Source organism: Jaculus jaculus, chromosome 9 (assembly GCF_020740685.1).
Source record: "Jaculus jaculus isolate mJacJac1 chromosome 9, mJacJac1.mat.Y.cur, whole genome shotgun sequence".
In the NCBI taxonomy this organism is placed as follows: Eukaryota; Metazoa; Chordata; class Mammalia; order Rodentia; family Dipodidae; genus Jaculus; species Jaculus jaculus.
In genome coordinates, this window is record NC_059110.1 from 28,981,411 (window position 1) to 29,005,681 (window position 24,271).

The following is a 24,271-nucleotide window of genomic DNA, read 5'->3' on the forward strand; positions in this document are numbered from 1 at the left end:
ACATGCACATACATGCACAAGCATCCACACACACATGCAGATACACACACACCCATGCATGAATCAAGATTACAATAAGAAAGGACACCATGAGATAGGTATGAACACAGTAATCCTTTGATTCTTTGTTTAATATTTTATTTTTATTTATTTATTTAAGAGCTAGAAAGATGCAGATAGACAGAGAGAAGAGGCATACCAGGGCCTCTAGCCACTGCAAATAAACCCCAGACATGTGCGTCACCTTGTGCATCTGGCTAACGTGAGTCCTGGGGAATCAAACCTGGGTCCTTTGGCTTTGCAGGCAAGTGCCTTAACTGCTAAGCCATATCTCTGGCCCCTTGTTGATTCTTAAATTGAGGATAATTACCTTCCTGGTGTGTTTCCTGTATAGAAGCAATGTGCTTTGCTTAAAGTAAAAAGAAAACATTCAGTTTGAGAGAGATTCTTTGTTTACATATTATAATTTTAATACGTAAATTAGTACTGATCCATTCTTAAAACTGATTGCCTCCTTGTTGTGGGGGGGGGGTGTAGGGAATAGTCTGGAATTTGAGATTGGCCCCCTGTGGTTGTAAGAAATTGATTTGCACTACACACAATGAAGCCCCAAGGACATATTGTGATAGACGCATGTAGCAATGAGAAAAGTAGTCTTTAGGAATTCTAACCTTGGTGCCTGGCTGAGCCCCGCAGAGACTTCAAGTTGAAGTTCTCCAAGTCTGCGGTTTCTCTGGCTCAGCTGCTATTGGCCCTCTTGGCGTACATTTTTGTTCTATCTGCTTCTCTTCTCCCTACCTCTTGTCCTTCTCAAGTCCTTTGCTTCCTCTTCTGCTCTTTCTGACCCTGTTTTATGACCTCTCTCTGGACAAGACTTTGAGATCAAGACTCCATGGCTCCTTGCCTGGGTCTTACTTTTGTGCTCTAGGAAAACTTCTGTGGACCAGACTCCTATTACCTCAGCCTATCCCTGTGTGGGCACAGCTTTGTATCAGAGTGTATCCTGGCTACTGACCAGCGTGTGATGTAAGTGCCCTTCCTCCAAAGTCTGGTCGTTTCTCCACGATGAGGTGGGTGGTGATGGTAGCTGCCAGGAAGAGCTACAGAGTTCAACAGCTTCTGCCTAGCTGGAGACCCTCTAGATCCCAGGTCTCACAAAGGACTATGGGAGTGTGATTGATGTGTGTGTCGCAGTGTGCCTGAGGCCTTGTGGGGTTCTCTTCACAGGGGGCTGAGGAACCTAAATTAAAGTGGGAACACATCACAACCCTCATCGTGAGCCTCAGAGAGTTTGTGAGGTCCACTGACCGGAAGATCATAGCCACCACGCTGTCCAAGCTGAAGCTGGAGCTGGACTTCGACAGCCATGGCATCAGCCAGGTGCAGGCGGTCCTGTTTGGCTTCCAAGATGCGGTGAGTGTGCTGTCCTGCCTCAGCTAAAAATGAGTCACGATGACAGCATGTCATTTAAGCTCTGCTATCCTTTCTTCAACCAACTCTGCTCTCCTTGACAAACGTGAGGTGTCTGGGGAGCTACAGAGTGCCTCTTAAGGATCAGACGAGTTATTTTGGGTGTTTGCACCCCTTAAATGGAGAGACCTAAAAAACTGAAATCACCATGGAAAACGTTAAGGCTTACAAACATCTCTTGTGGCTGAACTTTCTTCTTATGAAATCATGTGGTGGGTCACTATTTATTTTGGCAATTTTAGCAACATAGCACATAATTTGTCATGCATTTCATAATGCTATACAAGAAATGCCACCTAGTGGCCATTGAGAAAAACTTAATAGTACACCTTGGAAAACAACTCATTTTCCCCTCAGTTTTTCTCTGGTTCCATATAGATTTATTTATTTATTTATTTTGGTATTTATTTGTTTTAGAGAGAGAAAAAGAGGCAGATATACAGAGAGAATGGGTGCACTAGGGCCTCCAGCCACTGAAAATGAACTCCAGATGCATGCAAAAACCTTGTAGGTCCTAGGGAGTCTAACCTGGGTCCTTTGGCTTTGCAGGCAAGTGCCTAAAACACTAAGCCATCTTTCCAGCCCTCTATATAGGAGATTTTTAGAATATTGACTTCATAAGTATCCACTGTATCCTAGCCAGAAATATAATGCAGAATATAGATCATCACTGAATGAAGATTAATCCACAAGATCTAATTAGAGATTACTAGGAATTCTCCCTAAAACTGAGGTGCTAAGCAACACAATCTGGAAACCAGGATTGTGCAAGCCTGATTCAAAAACCTCTGTGTTATTCTTCGGTAAGACTTCAGTATAGACCTTTGTTCCATCAAAACCTTCAGGCCACTCCCAGACACTCTTAAAAGTTGTGAGAAACAGAAATAATAGATTCCTTGATGGCACCTGTGATGTGAATATAGACTCATATTGTATAATTCCATGTAAATTTTAAAAGTTAATTTAATGCTGGGCGTGGTGGCACACGCCTTTAATTCCAGCACTTGGGAGGCAAAGGTAGGAGGATCACTGTGAGTTTGAGGCCACCCTGAGACTACATATGAATTCCAGGTTGGCCTGGGCTACAGCAAGACCCTACATCAGACAACGCCCCCCAGATTAATTTACTTCTAATGGATTTACTGCTTCTACATAAAAGGTGTCTTTTTTTTATCACTTTTTTTTTTTTTTTTGAGAGCAACAGACACAGAGAGAAAGACAGAGGGAGAGAGAGAGAATGGGCATGCCAGGGCTTCCAGCCTCTGCAAACAAACTCCAGACACGTGCGCCCCCTTGTGCATCTGGCTAACGTGGGACCTGGGGAACCGAGCCTCAAACCGGGGTGCTTAGGCTTCACAGGCAAGCGCTTAACCGCTAAACCATCTCTCCAGCCCGTAAAAGGTGTCTTAACAGTTGCATTTGGAATATCAAATACTCCCCAGTTCAAAACCTAATTTTAATCCTTCAGCAGCCCTAGTGTTCTGAGACACCGTGCAAGCCGTTTGGCCATTTGTGCTGTATGATAAGACAAGGGCCCTGGCTTGACTGAGGCCAAAGAAAACAAAAGCCACTGGCAAAGCCCATGACTAATTTTAAAAGCTAAAGGCATGCTTACACTGCATCTAGGGAAACCCAGCCATCTGCAAGTAGAATGAAATAATCCAGCTAATTTGCACTGGCCCACACATTTGGCTCCTAGCCTGGAGGTTGGAAAGAAAGTTGGCTGTAGAATTCAGAGTGAGGGTTATTGAACTATAACCCTAGGCTTGGGCCCACTCACTCAGGCCTGCTCTGGCTCACTCACCGTCCAGGGTGAGAGTGAACTCAAAAGACTGGACCCTGGGTACTATAGTATGTAATAAGGAGCAGGTCCTGGTTATAAAGGATCAGTCTTCCACGGTATGTGTGTGACTCGAGAAGTGTTCTAGGCTACTGCTACACCTATTGGTCTTATGAGCAGATAAATCTGTTTAAGAAATTAAGGTACCAGGACACCCCAGATTGAAAAGATTTCCTGGGACAAGTTGGATTCTAGACATGGTTTCTTGTCCTTGGGAGCAGTTACTGTGAGCAAGTCCCAAATCTGAGTGTTGTACAGTGGAGGACTCTGATGAGAAGAGACTGAGCGGGGGACAGGTTCTAGATCTGAGCAGGGGTTTGCCGCTCCCTCGTCATCTCAGCCTTCCACTGGTCACCTGCCACTCAGGTCTCTTAGCCTCAGGTCTTAGAGGAGTGGTCAGTCAAGAGGAGTGTAGTTCATCCCAATTTTAAATGTGCCTTTCTTAGTGTTACAATAAAAGGCTGCCTTTTAAAGGGCATTGCAGGGGCTAGGGACATAGCTCAAAATGTGGAACATGGCTGTACACTTATAATCCCAGGACTAGAAAGGCTAAGACAAAAGGATCCCTGGGTGTTAAATCAGTCTAGCTTAATCAGTGAACTCTACGCTAATGGGAGACCTTATTTCAAGTAAGATTGGCATATCAGGATGGCCAAGTGTTCTAAGGTGCTAGACTTAAAAGAGGTAAATAGTATTCCTGAAGATAATACCTGAGGTAGTCCTCTGACCTACATGCACACACACTTACGTGTGTACCCCCACACACATGAACATGTATACATATGTGTGTTAAAAATGACAATAAGAGGTGATGCCAAGATGGCTCAGCAGTTCAGTGTACTTTCTGTGCAAGCATGAGAGCCTGAGGTGGACTGATTTCCCAAGTTGAAATCTCATGTAAACAGAATTTGTGCACATAGCTGGGTATGGTCATGAATGTCTTTAATCCCAGTTCGATGGGGAGTAGAGACTGGAAACTCACTGGAGCTTGTGAATGGTAACCTCCAGAATCAGGAGAGCCTCTGGCACAGGGAAAACGGGTGAGGGAGTAACGGAGGGGGACACCTGGTCTCATTTAGGCTGCCATAGGCAAGCCCACAGGGTACCGCATCAGCACACACAATATATGCCTACATCACACATGTAAAAATTTTTAATTAAAAAAATAAGAATAGCTAGGCATGATGGTGCACACCTTTAATCCCAGCACTCAGGAGGCAGATGTAGGAGGAACACTGTGAGTTCAAGGCTACCCTGAGACGATGTAGTGAATTCAAGGTCAGCTTGGCCTGGAGCGAGACCCTAACTCAAAAAAAAAAAAAAAACTATAACTAATAAACAACCAATAGTGGGGGCTGGGGAGATGGCTTAGCAGTTAAGGTGCTGATCTGCAAAGTCTAAGGACCCAGGTTTGAATTCCCCAGAACCAACATAAGCCAGATGCATATAGTAGCACATGTATCTGGAGTTTGTTTGCAATGGTTAGAGGCCCTGACGTGCCCATTCTCTCCTTCTCTCTTTCCCCCCACCTCTCTTATAAATAAATTAAAAAAATAAGAATAACAAAAGTGTTGGACATGGCATCACATATCATGGAATATTTATTATTTAGTCTTAAAAAAAGGAAAGAATTTTTAACATAGACTATAACATGGATGAATCTTGTGGAAGTCCTGCTAAGTAAAAGAAGCCAGTCACACAAGACCAAATGCTATGGGAGTCTCAGATGAGGTACCTGGTGTGCTCAGATTCACATAGACTGAAAGCAGGTTGGTGGCATACAGGAACTGTTGGGTAGGATAGGAAGTGATACCTTCATGAGAACAGAGTTTCTGTTTTGTAAGATGAATTCTATGATGATGTTGAAATGTTAAAATTGTTAATTTTATATCATTAAAATTTAACTGACAAAGATTAGAAATTTTAGAGTATGTATAGTTTGTCCCTGGTTTTGTTTGTTTGTTTGGTGGTTGTTTTTTTAAGGTAGGGTCTTGCTCTAGCCCAGGCTGACCTGGAATTCACTATGTAGGGTGGCCTTGAACTCATAGTAATTCTCCTACCTGAGCCTCCCAAGTGCTAGGATTAAAGGTGTGCACCACCGTACCTGGCAGAGAGAGAGAGAAAGAGACAGAGACAGAGAGCAAGAGAATGGGCATGCCAGAGCCTCTAGTCCCTGCAAACAAACTCCAGAAGCATGCACTACTTTATGCATCTGACTCTACATGGGTACTGGGGAATCAAACTCAGATGGTTAGGCTTTGTAAGCAAACCCCTTACCTGCTGAGTCATCTTTCCATCCCCACAGTTTTGTTTTGTTATTTTTTGTCATTGCTGTTTTTTGAGGTAAGGTCTCATTCTAGACCAGGCTGACCTAGAATTCACTAAGTTCTCTCAGACTGGCTTTGAACTCACAGTGACCCTCCTGCCTCCCAAGTGCTGGGATTAAAGGCATGCGCCACCATGCCTGGCTGTCAGTTTTTGTTTGTTTAAATCTTTATTATTATATTATTTTTTATCAGAGAGATAGAGTGTAAGAGAGAGAGAGAGAATTGGCACACCAGGGCCTCCAGCCACTGCAGTGGAACTCCATACATGTGCGGTATCTTGTGAACATGTGTGACCTTGCATGCTTGTGTCACCTTGTGTGCCTGGCTTGCATGGGACCTGGAAAGTCAAACATGAGTCCTTAGGCTTTGCAGGCAACCACCTTAACTGCTAAGCCATCTCTCTAGCCTCTTGTTTTGTTGTTGTTGTTGTTTAGTGGGTAGAAAGGTCTTGTATATGTCTATCTCAGTGTCTTCTTAAATGGGTGAGACATTACCAATTTTTGCTCAGAAGTATCCTAACGGCAAATATTTTTCATGGGAATAGGCTTTCTGGAATAGTCTAGCAGACTATTCCCCTGTTTAAAGTGACTTGAGTCAGTTACTTTTGTAGATAGGACTTCACCCAAGTGCTTGGATCAGCAAGGTCATTTGCAGTTAAAAATTAAAGACAAAATGTCACTCTCTTCTTCCAGGTCAATAAAGTTCTTCGGAATCATAACATCAAACCCCACTGGATGTTTGCCCTGGACAGCATCATCCGAAAGGCCGTGCAGACAGCTATCACCATTCTGGTGCCAGGTCAGAACTTTAATTACTGTGCACATAATTAGTGTTTGTATAGTTTAGACTACTGGTCCTCTGTCATTTCATTTCTGATATTTCCTTCATGCTTTGAAGACATGATTGCTGGAGAGATGACTCAGCAGGTAAGAGCCCTTGTTGCAAGCATCATGGCCTGAGAGGGTCTGAGACTGCTTGAGTTTGGTTTCCCAGGACCCACATAAAGTGCTGGGTATGGCCACACATTTCTGAAACCCTAGTCTTGTGGGGAACAGAGAATGGAGACTTGCTGGAGTTCACTAAATAAATAAATGCTGTTCCACATCCAGAGACTGTCTCAAGGCAATATACAGTTGAGTGCTAGAAGACACCTAATGTTCTCCATGCACATCTGTGTGTACATGTGCATATGCCTCACAAACCACACATAGAAAATGTATTTTCAAAGCCACCTGATAATATTTACCCAGTGCATCCAGTCTTCCCAGCAGTGCACAGTCAGAATGTTCCCTGGGAGTGAGGAAGACTTGCTTGAAAGAACATCTTCAGACATGAAGAAATCAGGGAATCATCAGGAACCCCCAATAAATTTGTATCTCTGCATAAAGATGTGTCCACAAATGCATTCCTTTGTCATTTTTGACCAGTGACTCCCAAGTCTGCTAATGCATTTAGCCAAAATTCCAGGCCCATCTCAGACCAAGTTGCTAATAATCTACGGGAGTTAAGGACCAGGAATTAGATTTTTTTTTTTTTTAATGCTTTATTTGGGCTGGAGAGATGGCTCTACATTTAAAGACATCTGCTTGCTTGCAAAGCTTGGGTTTGATTCCCCAGTACCCACGTAAAGTGGCATGTGTCTGGAGTTTGCTAGCAGTGACAAACAAGTGTGGTGTTCCCATAGTCACTTTTTCTGTTTTGCTCTCTCAAATGAGTAATTTGTTGTTGTTGTTTTGAGGTAGGGTCTCACTGTAGTCTAGGCTGACCTGGAATTCACTATGTAGTCTCAGGGTGGCCTCGAGCTCATGGAAATCCTCCTACCCCTGCCTCCCAAGGGTTGGGATTAAGGGTGTGTGCCACTATGCCCGGCTCAAATGAATACTTTAAAAAAAAGTTTTATTCTTTAAAAGCAATGTTAAGTTCACAACAAAATCGACAGGAAGGTACAGTTTCCCATATACTCCTGCCCTGACACATACGTAGCCCCTCCTGGTATCAGCATTTCCCATCAGAATGTCACATTTATTACATCTAATGAATCTGTATTACCACATCATAATCAGCTAGAATCTGTGACTTACATAGGCTCACTCTAGATGTTTATTGTACATTCAGTGAATTTGGACCAATCTATAATGACTTATCCACTATTAGACTGTCACATGGGATATTTTCACAGCCCCCTAAAGACTCTGTGTTTTATCTCTAGGCATCTCATTTCAGCACAGCTGCCAGGTCATTACTGTGCATAGCTGGGCTTGGAAATCAGTGGCCTAGACATAGCCCTAGCTATCTTGATGGTGAAACGCAAAAGGGGGAGCTTTTGAAGAAAGGTTTATGGAATAAGTAAGGAGCATCTTCACACTCTAAGGCCAAACCTCCAACGTGTTTTGGTTGTATGTCCAGTAATATACATTTTTAAAGCCGGGTATGGTGGCGCATGCCTTTAATCCCAGCACTTGGGAGGCAGAGGTAGGAGGATTGCCATGAGTTTGAGGCTACCCTGAGACTCCACAGTGATTTCCCAGGTCAGCCTGGGCTATAGCAAGACCTTACCTCAAAAAATCAAAAAAAAAAAAAAAAAAAAAAAAAGAAGCAGAGGTCTTCTATATATAGTACAGACATCATCAGGTAAATAGATCTCTGGATAGGTAGATAATAGGTAGATGACAGATAGATAGATAGATCGATAATAAACATGCTCTACTGTCCTAATTTTATACCTATAATCTAAAAGTACAAAATTAAAAATTCAAAGGATAAAATCAGTATGAAACATTTTAAAATTTGAATTAGTAAAAAATGCTATCACAGTTTAAAAAATTATTTATTTGCAAACAAAGAGAAGCACACAGAGAGAGAAAGAGACAGAGAGAGAGAGAGAATGGGCATGCTAGGGCCTCTGGCTGCTGCAAACGTACTTCAGATGCATGTGCCACTTGGTGCACTGGCTTTATGTGGGTACATGCATCCTAAACCTCCTAATATGATGCCTTGAAAAGGGCCCAGCGTCACAGCTGCATGATTTTGTCAAATCTCAGCTTGATCAAGACAACATATCAAGTGAACCTAAAATGAAGGACATTATGCGATATATCTGAGCAGCTCTCAAGAGTGTGAAGGGCCCTGCAAATAAAAGAGTACTAGCCAAAGATGGGAAGAGGCTAAGGAGACACAAAAACCAATGAAAGAAAGACCCTTGTGGTAGCTTGAATTAGGTGTCCCCCAGCTGCTAGGTCCCCAGCTGGTGGTAATTTGGGAAACAGAGCCTTGCTGAAGGGGGTGGGTTGCGGGGGGCTAGCGTATGGGTGTCATAACCAGTTTCCCATTGCCAGTGGTCAGCTCACTGTTCTGCTGCTAGTTCCACCTGCTGTGGCGGACAGGATGTCTAGTGCCTGCTCGTGCCATCTTTCCCCTGCTATCGTGGAGCTTTCCTTTGAGACTATCAGCCAAAAATAAACCCTTTCCTCCCATGGTCTGCTTTTGGTCAGGTGCTTTGTGCCAGCAATGAGAAGGTAACTATGACAATCCTCAGTCAGAAAGAATATATCAGGAGAAAAATGGGTGAAATCTTCAGGACATGGAGTTGCAAGCCATGCAAGTGATAGAGAATTAAAGGCCAGCCCGGGCTACATATGTGACTTTACCTCAGAAAATAAAAGAGGGGAAGGGAGAGCCGGGCGTGGTGGCGCATGCCTTTAATCCCAGCACTTGGAAGGCAGAGGTAGGAGGATCACCAAGAGTTCGAGGCTACCCTGAGACTACATAGTGAATTCCAGGTCAGCCTGAGCCAGAGAGAGACCCTACCTTGAAAAACCAAAAAAAAAAAAAAAAAAAAAAAAAGAGGGGAAGGGAAATAGGTAGAAAGTGAGAGAATTACAGAGAAAGAGAAAGAAAGGGAGAAAGGAAGGGACTCAGAATACATAGATGTGTTAACATCAGTGTTAATTTCCTGGTTTGGATAATAATTCCAAAGAATGTTAAGGTGAGGGCAAGCTTAATGAAAAGCATACAGAAACTATCTGTACTATTCTAGAATTTTCTGTTACTCTAAAATTATCTCAAAATAGAGTTGTTGTTGTTCAAAGTGTTCAATCTTCCTGTTCCAGAAAGAGCACCCAGAACAGAGTGCAGTGAGAGTCCCTTAGGAGTTCTTTACTCAGGCTGTTTTCTCACTTGTCACCAAGAATCAGCTTGAAGATCACTGGCAGCATTAAATGTCTGTTGATTCTTCTCACGTGCAGCATGACTGTGGGTGACCTGATGGAGGAATGCTGAGCGTAGACACCGGGGTGACCACACAGAGATAGAGAATGGATAATGTAGACAGACCTCTTGCAGTTATCTTTAAAGCTGCTTAGAGAAGAGAGGTTCTCGCGGTTGTTAGACATCAAGCATGGACCCCCGTGTAAACATCAGGGTAACACAAACTGCCTTGGAGGCCATGGGAGGCTTGATGAGGCAAGTACTGTGATCTTACTTGACGCACAGGTAGGAAGCCTGTGTTGAAGAAACTTGGTCTATGTACTGTCCTTGGGAGAATTTGCCAGTGGAGCAGGATGGCACAGGAAGTACTGTTTCATCCCATCAAGCTATATTGAAAACATACCCTAGGTCCTCTTTCCAAAGCGTGCCCTTCAGTGCTGTCTGCTCAGTACAGGACCTGTCAGGCCAAGTCTTTTTCTTGACATGTGGCTCCCTACTAACAGTGCACTATGTTTGCCACTCTCCCTAAAAAGCTCTGGCCCACCTCTGGAGCTGCCCCCTCAATGCATGACCCTCAGCCGAGGCTCTCTCCTCCTCCAGAGTGCAGCTTAGACCTCCATGAAGCCACGGTGGATTCGGTCATTGCAGACGTGCTTTGTTTGACTCACGGCACTGTTAATGCATGTATGTTAGGGGTCTGCAAAGAAAGAAACCCAATGGCTATGTAGGTATTTGTAAGAGGAAATTTATTATGGGGGTTGACTCATGTGGTTATGAAGGCTGGGAAGTGCCCTGGAGAGCCAGGAAAGCCAGGGGAATACTTCACTCCAGGTCTGAGGGCCTGGAGCCCAAGGTAAAACTCTTAGACCTGGACTGAAGGCCTGTGGACCTGGTGCTTTGAGATGTGAGAGCAGGATGTGGGGGGTGATCCGAGCAGAGAAGAGGATTCACCACTTGTCTTCCCCTTTCTGTTCACCATTCACCTTTTATTTTATTATTTTTATTTAATTTATTATTATTTATTTATTCATTATTTATTTAATTTTATTAAATATTTCATATCTTTTATTTAACTTTGTTAGTAAGCATATAGAGTAATAGGATTTTTGAACATACAATATACACATATATCATTTTTGTGGTTGTGAGGATGAATATAGAGCCTTCTCAAATGTGCTTTGCTTAGATCCATGACTTAGAAAGTGGACCCAGGCCAGGTTTCCAAAATAGTACGATGGGATGGAAACATATTATATGCTCCCAATTCCATGGGCTCAGTTCCCCTGAAGACAATAACTAGGCCAGCTTTTTTCTTCTTCTTTTTTTGTTTTTCGAGGTAGGGTCTCATTCTGGCCCAGACTGACCTGGAATTTACTATGTAGTCTCAGGGTGGCCTTGAACTCACAGTGATCCTCCTACCTCTGCCTCCCAAGTGCTAGGATTAAAGGCATGCACCACCACGCCCGGCTAGACCAGCTTTTTTAACACATCAGTGAGCACAGTCCCAGCATGCCCTCCTTTTTTTCTCTCTTAAGATAGGTGTTGTAGCTACCCTAGAAATTACTATGTTGATCAGGCAGGTTGGGAATCTAAAGCAAGCCTCCTGCTTCTGTTTCCCAAGTGCTAGGATTATAGATATTCCACCATGCCCAGCTTCAGCCTTCTTTTTACTCTTTATTTGAGACAGGGTCTCACTAAGTTGCCCAGGCTGGCCTTGAAGTTATAATCCTCTTGCCTCTGCCTCCCAAGTGGCTATGGTCACCCCGGTGTCTACGCTCAGCATTCCTCCATCAGGTCACCCACAGTCCCTACCTGTCTATTGCATGTCATCTGTGTGGGTACATGCATACATATGTTCTTAAATCTGGGTTTCTTATAAGAGAGAACATGTGATATTTGTCTTTTTAAAATATTTCTTTTTTAAGTACTTGAGAGTGAGAGAGTATGGCACACCAGGGCCTTCTGCCACTGCAAACAAATTCCAGTCATGTGGGCCGCCTTATATATCTAACTTTACATGGGTATTGAGGAATCGAACCTTGGCAGGCAGGCTTTGCAAGCAAGCTCCTCTAACCACTGAGGCATGTCCTCAGTCCCATATATTTGTTCTTCCTTTTCCCCTTCCATTATCCTCTCTTATTCTCCCTTCCCCTTCTCCCTCCCTTGAGATCTTTTCCTCTCCCTATAGCCCCTTTTCTGCATATATGTATAATACATATAAAATCTAGATCCTGCCTATGAGGAAAAAAAATGCAAAATTTGTCTTCAACCTAATTTTCTTAGCTCCACATGATGACCTCAGGTTGAGGGTAGATTCTTTATTCAGCTCACAGATTAAATGCTAATCCTTTCTGGAGACACCTGCACAGACACACCCAGAAATAATGTTTCACCAGCTACTGGCATCCTGTGGCCTTGTCAGGTTGACTTATAAAAGTAACCATTACAGAGCATGTGAGTTACATAGGAAATTAAATCTATACCTGAGATCCCATAAGATATGTTTAGCTATATAAAACTGTATTTGTAACTCTGTGTCATCTTTGTGCCTATTCCCAGGGCTCCCAAGGCTCTTCTGTAGACTCCTTAGGCTCCCCTGTGTTGTTATCTCTGTGAACACGACAATGGGACTCTCTCGGTGGCACATTTTACAGTGAGCTACCCAGGGCGCTACCACGCAAGGCCACAACAGCAGAGCACTGTTGCATTAGCCTATAATTTTCTACTCTTAAAATTAATTGAGAGAACTCTAGCCATTTGTACACGTGTAAAATGATAGTTTAATAATATTAAAAGGGTATTTGAAACTAATATCAGGTGTAGTGGTACATGCCTCTAATCCCAGTACTCAGGAGACAGGAGGATAGCCACAAGTTTAAAGTGAGCATGAACTTTACATAACAAGTTGCAGGCCAGGCAGGGCTTATGGAGTGAGGCCAAGATGTGGTGGTGCGCATCTTTAATCCCAGCAATCAGGGAAGCTGAAGTAGAATGATCAGCATGAGTTCGATGCCAGCCTGAGCTACAGTAAAACTGCCTCAAAAAAATACATAAATAAAAGGATACTTATATCATAATAAACATCCAATAAGTGAGATTATAATGCATCAGGACTATAAGGCTTGAATGCTGAAAATTTTTCAGTTTAGAAACCATGAAAGAAATTTAAGAATAATTTTAGAAATTATTTAAAAGCCTTATCTCCTAATTTAACCTAAAATTCTACTATTTTAAATGATTTCAAAAGTGAGATGTTTTTCATTATTCCACCCCATATTCACATAATTATGGTAAGATCTCTATCATTCTAATTACAGTTTTTGAGACTCTCATGTATTTAACTCTTGTACGAAGTGCTGGTTTTATAAAGCTTTAACACCTGATTTTTGAGTCAGTCACAGTGTAGATAAATTGGGATACAAAGGGATGGGATCTGAGGAATACAGGAGACAGACGGGAAAGGTGAGTCAAGGTGAAGGTTGAGTCTCCTTATGAGATAGAGGTGAGGATGCGGGGAAGCAGAGAACCTGTCACTGTCAGGTAGTGGGACAGCTGCCATCAAAAGCAGTGCGATAGCTCCCGAGAGCTTTGGAAGTACATTACCCTTATGACCCAAAATTTTCCCTTCTGGACATATATTCAAGACAAGTAAAAGTAGACCCTCAGAAAGACATTTGCCCACCCATGCTCATAACAGTTCTATTCAGAGTAGCCAAGCTATGGGAACAACCCAAGCAAATAAGCTGAGTGTGGGATATAATATCAATACAATGAAATAGTATGGGGCAATAAGAAGGGAAGTCAGTTCAGACACGTGTTGTGACATGTATAAACACGGAGGAGACTCACAAAGTGGAATAAGCCACTTGCACAAAACAAATACTGCATGATTCCACTCGTATTAAATACCTTAAGGAGTCAAATTCATAGGAACAGAGGTAATTTTCAGAGGCTAGGGGTAGGGAAAAACAGGGAATTATTATTTGATGAGTAGATTCAGTTTCATGGCACAGTTCAGTTTTACTAGTGAACTTTATGCTCACAGCTGGTTAAGATATCAAATTTTCTATCATATACTTTTAATTTTAATCATTTTTAAATATTTCATATTATTTATTTGAGAGAGAAAGAGACAGGGCATGCCAGAGCCTCTAGCAGCTGCAAACGAACTCCAGACACATGTGCCACGTTGTGCATCTGGCTTACATGGTACTGAGAAATTGAACCTGGGTTCTTAGGCTTCTCAGGCAAGCGCCTTAACTGCTAAGCCATCTCTCTAGCCCTATCATGTACTTTTCAAAGCATGATATTTTTCTTTTTAACTTAGAAAAAAGATAAAAAATGAAGGCAGGCTACATAAAGCTGGTCCTGAAAGATAAGCAGGTTCTTGTTATTAGCAAAAGACGGTGGCTTCCCTTCAGTTTGTTTAATTTGAGGTCCCAGCTTAATGGGAATATGCAGGAGGCTCTGGATGTTAGAGGACTGGGGATAAAAGTGTAGGGTTTGTCACTCATCAGAAGGACTTAACCTTTATAGAGTTGAATGACTTCATCCATGGAGAATAAGAAAAACTCTGAACAAGTGAGGGGCAGAATTCCAGGGTCCAGCTTCCAACGGGAGGCTGGAGGACAAAAACACAGAAGGAGAAGCAGGATCCAAAGGTTCAGAGGGGAAATAGTGTCACAGAACTGCCACCTACCTCACCATATGGGCATGGTGGCATGGGGGTCTTCCATTACCTTACTAACACCGCCCTTCACGTAGGGACTCAGCCTGTGGTTCATGTACCCTTGGGGATCGGGATTGGTTCAGGAGTCTGTGAAAATCTACAAAATATCAGCAGGGGGCTGGGGAGATGGCAGAGTGGAATGAGTACCTGAGTTCAGATCCCCAGACTCTACGTGAAAGCTAGGTTCTGTCGCAAGTGTCTGTAACCCCAGCATACTGATGGTGACATGACAGGTAGAGAAAAGAGAATTGCCTGTTAGGTCACAGGCATTAGCATGGTAATCATAGCAGTGAAGAGACCCTGTCTCAAAAAAGGTGGAGGGCAAGGTCCTCACCCAAGGCTGTCCTCTGGCCTCCGTACGTGCACGTGCCTAGCCATACACCACATGCACACACACTAGGAAAAAGGCAGGAAGTGTGAGAAAGCAAGCGGGGAGCAAAGGCAAGAGGGAAGAAAAAATTAGGACAAAAATTAGGAAATCTAGACAAAATATGACATGACTGTATTTTTCTTCTAGGAAGTTTCTGTGACTTTCGTTGAGTTCTCAGTGGGTCCTGTGCCAGAGCATATGGTGTCAGAATCATGTGTTTTTGCTGTCTTGATTTCATGTAAATTATTTTTGTGGGCTAGCTTGAGAACATAATTATAATTTTATACTGTTTCGTCTATGAGAGGCTGTCATCCATGTTCTCTTTTTAAAAAGTTTGTTTATTTATTTATTTATTTATGAACAGATAGAGAGAAAGAATGTATGGGCACATAAAGAGGTCAGAGCCTCTTACCACTGCAATCTCCAGATGCATCTATCACTTTGTGCCTCTGGCTTCCATGGTTACTGGTGAAATCAAACCCAGGCTGATCAGGCTTTGCAAGCAAGCACTTTTAACTACTAAGCAGTCTCCCCAACCCAGCCAAGTTATAAACTGACATAGAGATGAATTCATGTTATACAGTGTGTTTAAGTTGGAAACTTGTAACCTTTGCATTTAAATCTCAATGATTCACCACAGGTCAGGGACACATGGTAAGAATCAACACAAAAGCCAGAAATGGGCTTACTAATGTTAGCACACCATGTATATGGTGTTTTCAGATCTGTCCTCTATCTCCCTGTATTGTAAATGTTGCAGGAAAATCACTCCATGCCCTTCGTATTGCCCATGTCTCCTCTGCATATCTGTGTCTCTATTTCTAAGCAAGTTAAGTTTTTGAACATTATACAATCTAAAAATGAATTTCACTTATTTTTTAATATCCTCAAGCTTTCACATCAGATTTTAGCCTTGCTCATTGATATTACATGTAGTATGACAATTTTTCTTGTTCAAATTAGACCATTCTGACTGAATTTCTATATCTTGTAAATTGTCTGGACAAATACACAGAAATTTCCCCTCACCTGGAAGAGAAATTGGGGTATATCTTCTATACAGGAGCTAATAATACATGCTAAGACATGAAAGTGATTGCTCACATTATTAACACTATTGATGACACTGTACCACACAGAACTGAGGCCACATTTTAGCCTGGCATCCGAGAGTGACACAGCTGATCCAGAAGACTTGGATGTGGAAGAGGACCACGAGGAGCCACCTTCCAATCCAACTGTCCAAAGACCTCAAGCCGTCATTGAGGACGCTGTGGCTACCTCAGGGGTGAGCACGCTTAGCTCCACTGTATCCCATGATTCCCAGAATGCTCACCGCTCGCTCAATGTGCAGCTTGGCAGGATGAAAATAGAAACCAACAGGTAAGTCCGAAAAGGGTTATTTTCTTTTTCTTACTTCTATAAGTCTATGTGCACTGGGCGTGGTAGCCATGAGTTCAAGGCCACCCTGAGATTACGGAGTGATTGCCAGTTCAACCTGGGCTACAGCAAGACCCTACCTTGAAAATACAAAAAAAAAAAAAAAAAAAACTATATGTGGTTTTTCTCTACTTTGAAAGTCTGATCCACAGAATATATATGCTGTGATTCCTGTATCCCACTCATGGAAGCTTGAGTTTAATGCTTTTCTTTATAAAAACAAGAGAGCTTGATTTTAGTGTCTTTTGGGAAATGCCACTTCCTTACCTGGAACAATTCGGGCCTTCTTCAGCAGCATTTCACCATCTCCAAACTCACTGGAGCTTGTAAAACAACTGACTTGTAACCTCACACACTGTCTTGGAAACACAGGCTCAGAATGCCCTGTTCCTCCTGGTAGATAGTGGAAGGAAACAAAGCGCACATCTTCAAAGGCCATGACTGGGATATCAAGTTCTTCTGGAGAAGATCTCAGTGCTCACAGGGACAAAACTAACTTTGTACTTTAGAAATGTAAAAAAGAAGACAGTGGACCACATTGGTTACTATTCTATTCATTTTATTTTATATTTTATTTTTACAATTTCATACATTATATAATGTCTTTGATATTCACTCCTTACCTTCTCTTATGTTGTACCACATCTGGAGTTTAATTTGTCTTTGGCAGTTTGTTAGCATAGAACCCACACGATCAGGTTATTAAGCAAACCGTAAATACTTCCTGTTCTCCACCAATGTTGGCACAGTTCAAGGTCTCAATGTTTTATGATCTGTGGCTTCCTGTGCTGGCTGCCGTTGACATGTGGGAAGCTGACTTTATGGCTCTAGGTGCACAGTGAAAACTTTTTTTTAAGTGAACCAATAAAAGTTGTTCAAATATTTTAAAACCTTAGTTGAAGATTGTAGTTGATCACTGGGTAACAAAACACTTCTTATTTGTAATTGTTAAATGTAAGCTTTTAAACGTAAAACTTGAATACCAAACTTAGTATAAAGCTCAACCTTTATTCGGACACATGGATTCTGGTTGCATGACTTAGTAAATCCACACATACTGCACTTCATGACTTGCCTGGAGAAATCTTTTATAACAAAGAGAAATTAGGGGCTGGAGACAGTCATGGTGGCACACACCTTTAATCCCAGCACTCGGGAGGCAGAGGTAGGAGGATCACCATGAGTTCGAGGCCACCCTGAGACTACATAGTGAATTCTGGGTCAGCCTGGACTAGAGTGAAACCCTACCTCAAAAAAACAAAACATCAACAACAAAAAAAGAAATTAGGGGCCGGAGAGATAGCTTAGTGGTTAAGGCGCTTTCCTGTGAAGCCTAAGGACCAAGGTTCAATTTCCCAGAAGTCACATAAGCCAGATTCACATGGTGGCACATGCATCTGGAGTTCATTTGCTGTGGGTGGAGGCCTTAGTATGCCCATTCTCTCTAATAAATAAATAAAAATTAAAAAATTAAAAAATAAGAGGAGGTTGGCTCTGACATCTATATCCCAGTCTTGTCCTCTGACACCCATTTCTACCTGCCGTGTCTGCTGAGTAGGTAGGAGAAAAGATCTTGGGTCTTTAAGGCTTCTGGAGTGTTGCCACGTCTCTTTCCTCCTGTGCTGAAGAAGTAGTCCCACTTCATGGCCACGTCCACTACAGTAGGGGTTAACTTCAGCCAGCTCGGTGTGCTCAAGCACTCGTTCTCACTGGCGTCCATGACTGGGATCCCTGCTCCGCTCTCTGGAGCAGGAAAGCTCCCTCGTCACTATGTTGGTCCAGCCATTCCCACGCATGGCTTCTGGTCAGAATGACGGACGGGGAAGCTGCTTTGTGTACCAAAGAACCGGTAGATCCACTTCTGTGTCCCTGAAGCCTCCGTCTGCACACCCTGGCTATGTCCGCAGGACCTGCCTCTGTGAACATCACTGCTGTGTGTGTGTGTGTGTGCGTGTCTTCCTATTCTTACCTTTTCCTATTTGGCCGGCTTCATGCCCCCCACGTGGCACTGTCTTCCGTTCACCGTATTTGTGACACTGTGGTCCCGAGGGCCTCTCTTCTCCAGTCGCTGTATACTCATCTTCCCATTTTCCTCCTGAAGTTTTCTGGGCTCCACCATAAGTCTTGCACCTCACATCTGCCTACCTCTGTGGAGAGACACTTGCCCCATTTCTTACTTGCATTGCTACATAACTATGTTTTTTTTTAGTAATGACCCATATATTTATGTGTTTTCGCTGAATACTAGCCTTTGAATCTATGAAACCTACAAAATTACTGGCCTTTTTCTTTTTCAGCAGTAGCTCCCACAGCTCCTCTATCACCAAATGATTTGAAAAAGAGTAGCTGGTTTACTATAAGCACTGCACAACTAAAATCAGACACTGAATCGTGTCTGTATTGGTCCCTGTAAATTTTTCAATTGAATATTTTTACTTTTTTATTTTTATTTATTTATTTATTTATTGGTTTTTCAAGGTAGGGTCTCACTCTAACCCAGGCTGACCTGGAATTCACTATGGAGTCTCAGGGTGGCCTCGAACTCACAGCAATCCTCCTACCTCTGCCTCCCGAGTGCTGGGATTAAAGGCATGCGCCACCACACTGGGCAAGTATTATTACTTTTAAAATGTTTTGTTTATTTATTTTTTGAAACATGGGCTCATGCAGCCTGAGCTTTCCTCACATTCACTTTGTAGCCACAGATGACCTTGAACTCCTGATCCTCCTTCCTTTACCAAGTGCTGAGGTTAAAGATAAGCAGCACCAGGCTGTCTTCAGATTCACTATGTAACCAGCATAACAGGAGGAAAAGATGATGGCATCAAAATAAATGAGAGACTGATTGAGAGGGGGAGTTGATATGATGGGGAGTGGAGTTGTGAAGGGAAAAGTGAGGATGGGAAGTACCATGGTTTATTGTCTATAATTATGGAAGTTGTTAATGGAAAAATAAATTTAAAAAAAAAGACACACATACAAATTAACTATGTAGCCAAGGATGACGTGAACTCCTGATCCTCTACCAAGTGTTGAGATTAGATATATGCACTATTATGCTTGGCTTCAGTGAGCAGCATTATGGGGTTGTGGCTCAGTAGTAGGATGTTTGCCAATGTGGGCAAGACCCTGGGTTCAAACCCCTATATATCAAAATGAGTTTAGAGAAAATGTGGGTATACTTTTAAGAAAGGCTGTAGTTCTCATACTAAAAATCTCAAGCCCACAATGTTTAGATGGTGACAAAGGTAAATCAGGTTTATTGAGCTGCTGCTGATGAGATCTAATAATTGTAAATGAGGGCTGGAAAGATGGCTCAGCAGGTAAGGTGTTTGCTTGCTAAGCCTTGATGGCCAGGATTCAATTCCCCAGTACCCACATAAAGCCAGATGCACTGAGTGGCACATGTGTCTGGAGTCCGTTTTCAGTGGCAGGGAGCCCTGGCGTAAGCACTCATTTCCTTTGCTTCTCACTCTCTCTCAAATAAAAAATTTATAAAAATATTTTTAAAAATAATTACAAATGAAAAGAAGTAACAAAATGACTTTAGAATGTATGTTTTACTTTTTTTTTTTTCTTTGAGGTAGGGTTTTGTTCTAGCCAGGCTGACCTGGAATTCACTATGTAGTGTCAGGGTAACCTCAAACTCACGGTGATCTCCTACCTCTGCCTCCCGAATGCTGGGACTAAAGATGTGCGCCACCACACTCGGCTTGTTTTGCTTCTATTTAAGTAGATTAAAATATTCTGAAAATTCACTTCTTACAAGGAAATAAGGGAGCACTATTAAAACTAAACTCAGGGGCTGGAGAGATGGCTTAGCAGTTAAGCGCTTGCCTATGAAGCCCAAGGATTCCGGTTCAAGGCTCGATTCTCCAGGACCCACTTTAACCAGATGCACAAGGGGGTGTGTGTGTCTGGCGTTCGTTTACAGTGGCTGGAGGCCCTGGCATGCCCATTCTCTCTCTCTCTTTGCCTATTTCTCTCTCTGTCTGTTGCTCTCAAGTAAATAAATAAAAATAAATAAAATATTTAAAACTAAACTCAGAAGTTATGGGATGATTATCTAATTTCCCTGTTTGGCAATTCTAGAATATCCACCAATCTACCTCACCAGCTTTGTTCACCTGAATTAAAAAAAAATGGCCTTATGGTAGCTTCTTGCCACACTTTTGTAGAGAGGAAAACAATTGCCTTCCTTATACAACATTGCCCTACTAACCAAACACATGCTAAAATTAAAACTGATAAACTAGGTATCTACTTCAGGTAAGTAATTTTAAAAGCTAGATTTTGAGGACAGTCATGGACTTACACACCTTTAACTGCAATACTCAGGAGGCTGAAGTATGAGAATCACTGTGAATTTTTGATCAGTCTCAGCTCCAAATCAGCCTAGGTTAGAGTGAGACTCTGCCCCTCCCAAAATACAAAAACGAAAACAAACAAACAAAAAAACGACTAGATTTAGAACAATTGAGGTACCTATCAAAACTGTGTTTCCAGTGTGACGTTCTGGCTTCTAAAAATAAAAAGGAACTGCAGAGCCTAAATAAACACATTAAATTTTAGAAAAAGGTTCATGTCCTTTGATAAAATAATAACAATATGCCGTCAGTATTTCATATTGGCAAATTACCAAGGAGACAAAGAATTGCCAATTCAACATTCGCATATAGTTTGCTGCCTACTCTTTGATGCCTTTATGTTGCAGTTGATAGAAGTCTCCCTTCAGCCCTCTAGTTGCACCTTGCTGCTTAACATGCCTGACTGTGCGTGGGGTGTCTCTGCAGGTGTCTTCTGCTGCCTTCTTTAAAGGACCTCCTTCGCTTCTCCTGCTGCTTTGCTTTTGTCCCACGTCTGCTGCCTACTCTGCTATAACCCTTCCTCCTCCCCAAGGGCTCGGCTTTGCGTCCTGTGTGGACAGACGGGGCAGATCTTGGGGCTCAGGACAGGAACCCCTGTGCTGACTCATTTTATGTTCCCAGTACTAATTCTTCCCAGAACTTTTCTTTTTTCTTCTTACAAATGGAAAAAAGGCATGACATAATTTGTCTGAGTGAACACAGGAAGTACAAGGCTGACACAGGACCTAGACCCAGGCTTATCTTTTCACTGCAGCATGTCAACAGAAACAGAAACAAATTTTTACATGGAACATGGTCCTGATTTAAATCTGTCTATCAATGGTTGAAAATGAAACAGGATAGCTTCCTAAGAGCTATAGGCTATTTAGTAATTTGTGTTAAATAATTTGTTAGGGCTGGGAAACTCAGTGGTTAGTGAGTGCTTGCCTTACAAACATGAGGACCTGAGTTTGATCCTCAGAACCCACGAAAGAAAGATGGGCATGGTGGCATGTGCTTGCAAAATCCCAGTGCTCAGGACGCAGAGCCAAGAGGATCCCTGGGGCTCATTAACCCGTTAATCTGTCCTACTTGGTGAGCTCCAGGCCAATGAGAGGCCCTGTATCATTAAAAGTAGATGGTGTTTCTGAGGAATGACATTCGAGGTTATCTTCTAGCATATGCATGTGTGCACACACATATACAAACTCACACACAATTTGCATCATGCACATGCATGCACACATACATAAAACATAGTAACAATCATACTCTTTTTTTTTTTTTTTTTTTGGTTTTTTGAGGTAGGGTCTCACTCTGGTCCAGGCTGACCTGGAATTAACTCTGTCATCTCAGGGTGGCCTTGAACTCATAGCAATCCTCCTACCTCTGCCTCCCGAGTGCTGGGATTAAAGGCGTGCAATAATCATATTCTTAAACTCAGAATTCTAAATCCAGGATTGGAGAGATGACCCAGCAGTTAAAAGTCCTTGCTTGCAAAGCCTCACAGCCCAGGCTTGGTTACCCAGTGCTCTCATGAAGCCAAATACTCAAAGTGGCACATGCATTTGGAGTCTATTTGCAGTCACAAGGGGCCCTGGCACCCAAATTCATTCATTCTTTCTCTCCCCTTGCAAACAAATAAAAATATTCTTTTAAAAAAGAATTACGGACTGGAGAGATAGCTTAGTAATTAAGGCACCTGCCTGCAGAAACCAAAGGACACAGGTTCAATTCCCTAGCACCTATGTAAGCCAGATGCACCAAGGTGGCGCCTGCATCTAGAGTTCATTTGTAGTGGCTGGAGGCCCTGGCAAGCCCATTCACTCTCTCTCTCTCTTTCTCTCTCTCTCTCTCTTTCTCTCCCTCCCTCTTTCTCATAAATAAATAAAGAATTCTGAATTCAAATTACACAAAGCTAGTTTTCTCTAAAAAGTAGAGCAACTATTTTTATTATTTGGATATTTTCTTTAAGAAACATGTTGGACATGGTAAGCAAGTTACCAATTGGTTCCCAGTTGCAAAGTGGGCCTTCCATGGGTAAAAACAATGCCATGAATCCCATCATTTCTTTTTGTTTCTTGGGAGCACACTGGATCTACCTTAGGAACTGAGTGCACAAGGAGCATAGCTAGCTTTTTAAACACTTCACTGACTTCAGTGCTTCCCAGAAGTGAGAAGAGGAATAGCAGCAATGTTTACAAATTATCAACAGTCATTAATATTTACTGAGCACTTGTCCCATGCCAGGTATTACAGACAACTTTGCCTAAGTTATTCATAAAATTTTCATAATTAGGAAAAGTGAGTGCAGGTTTCCACAGACCTATAACATCAACATCTCCTGAGAACTCGCTAGACATGCAGTCTCTGGCCTCACCCCAGTGTGACTGGAGCAGAATCTTTGATTTTATAAAATCCCAGGAGTGTCTGTGGTCACTCGAGCTTGAGAAGCCCTCATCTGGAAAAATCACCTCTACTTTTGTTAACCCAGCAATCAACCTCATTTTCCTCTGCAGATTGCTTGAAGAATTGGTTCAGAAAGAGAAAGAATTACAAGCACTCCTTCATCAAGCTATTGAAGAAAAAGATCAAGAGATTAAACACCTGAAGCTTAAGTCCAAACCAATAGGTAAATAGCAGGGAACTGCAAAGTCATCCTGTTCACTGCCACAAAAAGTGGAGAAGGCCAGCAGGCAGGTTTATGTGTGGACTTAGCATTTGGCCCATGACCAGATGAAATTGGATTTTCAAAAAGAATCCAGTTCTTTTTTTTTTTTTTTTGATCCAGTTCATAACTGTATCAAACTCTCATTAACACAGTAAAAATGTATAAGTTATAATTATTTTTTCTGAGATACTATGTTATTGAAGTAAATAGAAATTTCCACTATTTTAGTCTTCCTTAAAATTTCAAAATGAGAGAATCAAAATAAACTACTACTTTGGTTACTTTGCATTTGTACCCAGTGTTTTCTAGCATTTTTCTTATTTATGAGTTGAAGAGGTATAAACAGAATAAGAATACAGTAATTAAAAAATCATAGGTTGGCCAGTGCCTTCAACTTCATTTAAGCTGACTAGTCATGGACTCTGGACAGGTGGGTTTCCCCTATTCAAGAAGAGTCCAGTTCCTACCGGGACTGGGGACTTCCAGGGTATGGAGTCCCCTCCTTCCCAAGAAGTCTGTGCTCTCTGCTTTCCTTACCTCTTCCTTTGAAACAAACTTTATTCTTTTAAACCCTAAAAAAAAAAAAAAAAAAAAAAAAAATCAAATCATAGATTAGAACTTGAAAGAAACTTGATGAGAATTCAGAGGTGAACCGTATTTGAAATCTATAGTTATTTGTTCAGGTGTAGACTCTTCTGAATTCTCACAATAGTGCAGAAAGGAATTGTTTGGCTTTCATAATATCCTGCTGATTGTGCTCTTCTTTGTTACATAAAATATAAGGCATCATTTTGGTACACAAACTTAATTCTAAGAAACTCGAAAATCCATTTGAAAGTATAAGGTTGGATATATCATAACATCATTGCTTT

General features: G+C 42.1%; 1 protein-coding gene across 1 annotated transcript in view; it reads left to right on the forward strand.

Moving 5' to 3' along the window:
* The window catches only part of Map3k5 (mitogen-activated protein kinase kinase kinase 5), a 280,474-nt gene that overhangs the window by 250,991 nt on the left and 5,212 nt on the right, over positions 1–24,271 (forward strand). The window contains exons 24-27 of the mRNA XM_045158755.1: positions 1,228–1,413; positions 6,330–6,435; positions 16,082–16,325; positions 23,248–23,360. Coding sequence (XP_045014690.1) covers positions 1,228–1,413; positions 6,330–6,435; positions 16,082–16,325; positions 23,248–23,360 — 649 coding nt within the window. The remainder of the gene's footprint in view (positions 1–1,227; positions 1,414–6,329; positions 6,436–16,081; positions 16,326–23,247; positions 23,361–24,271) is intronic.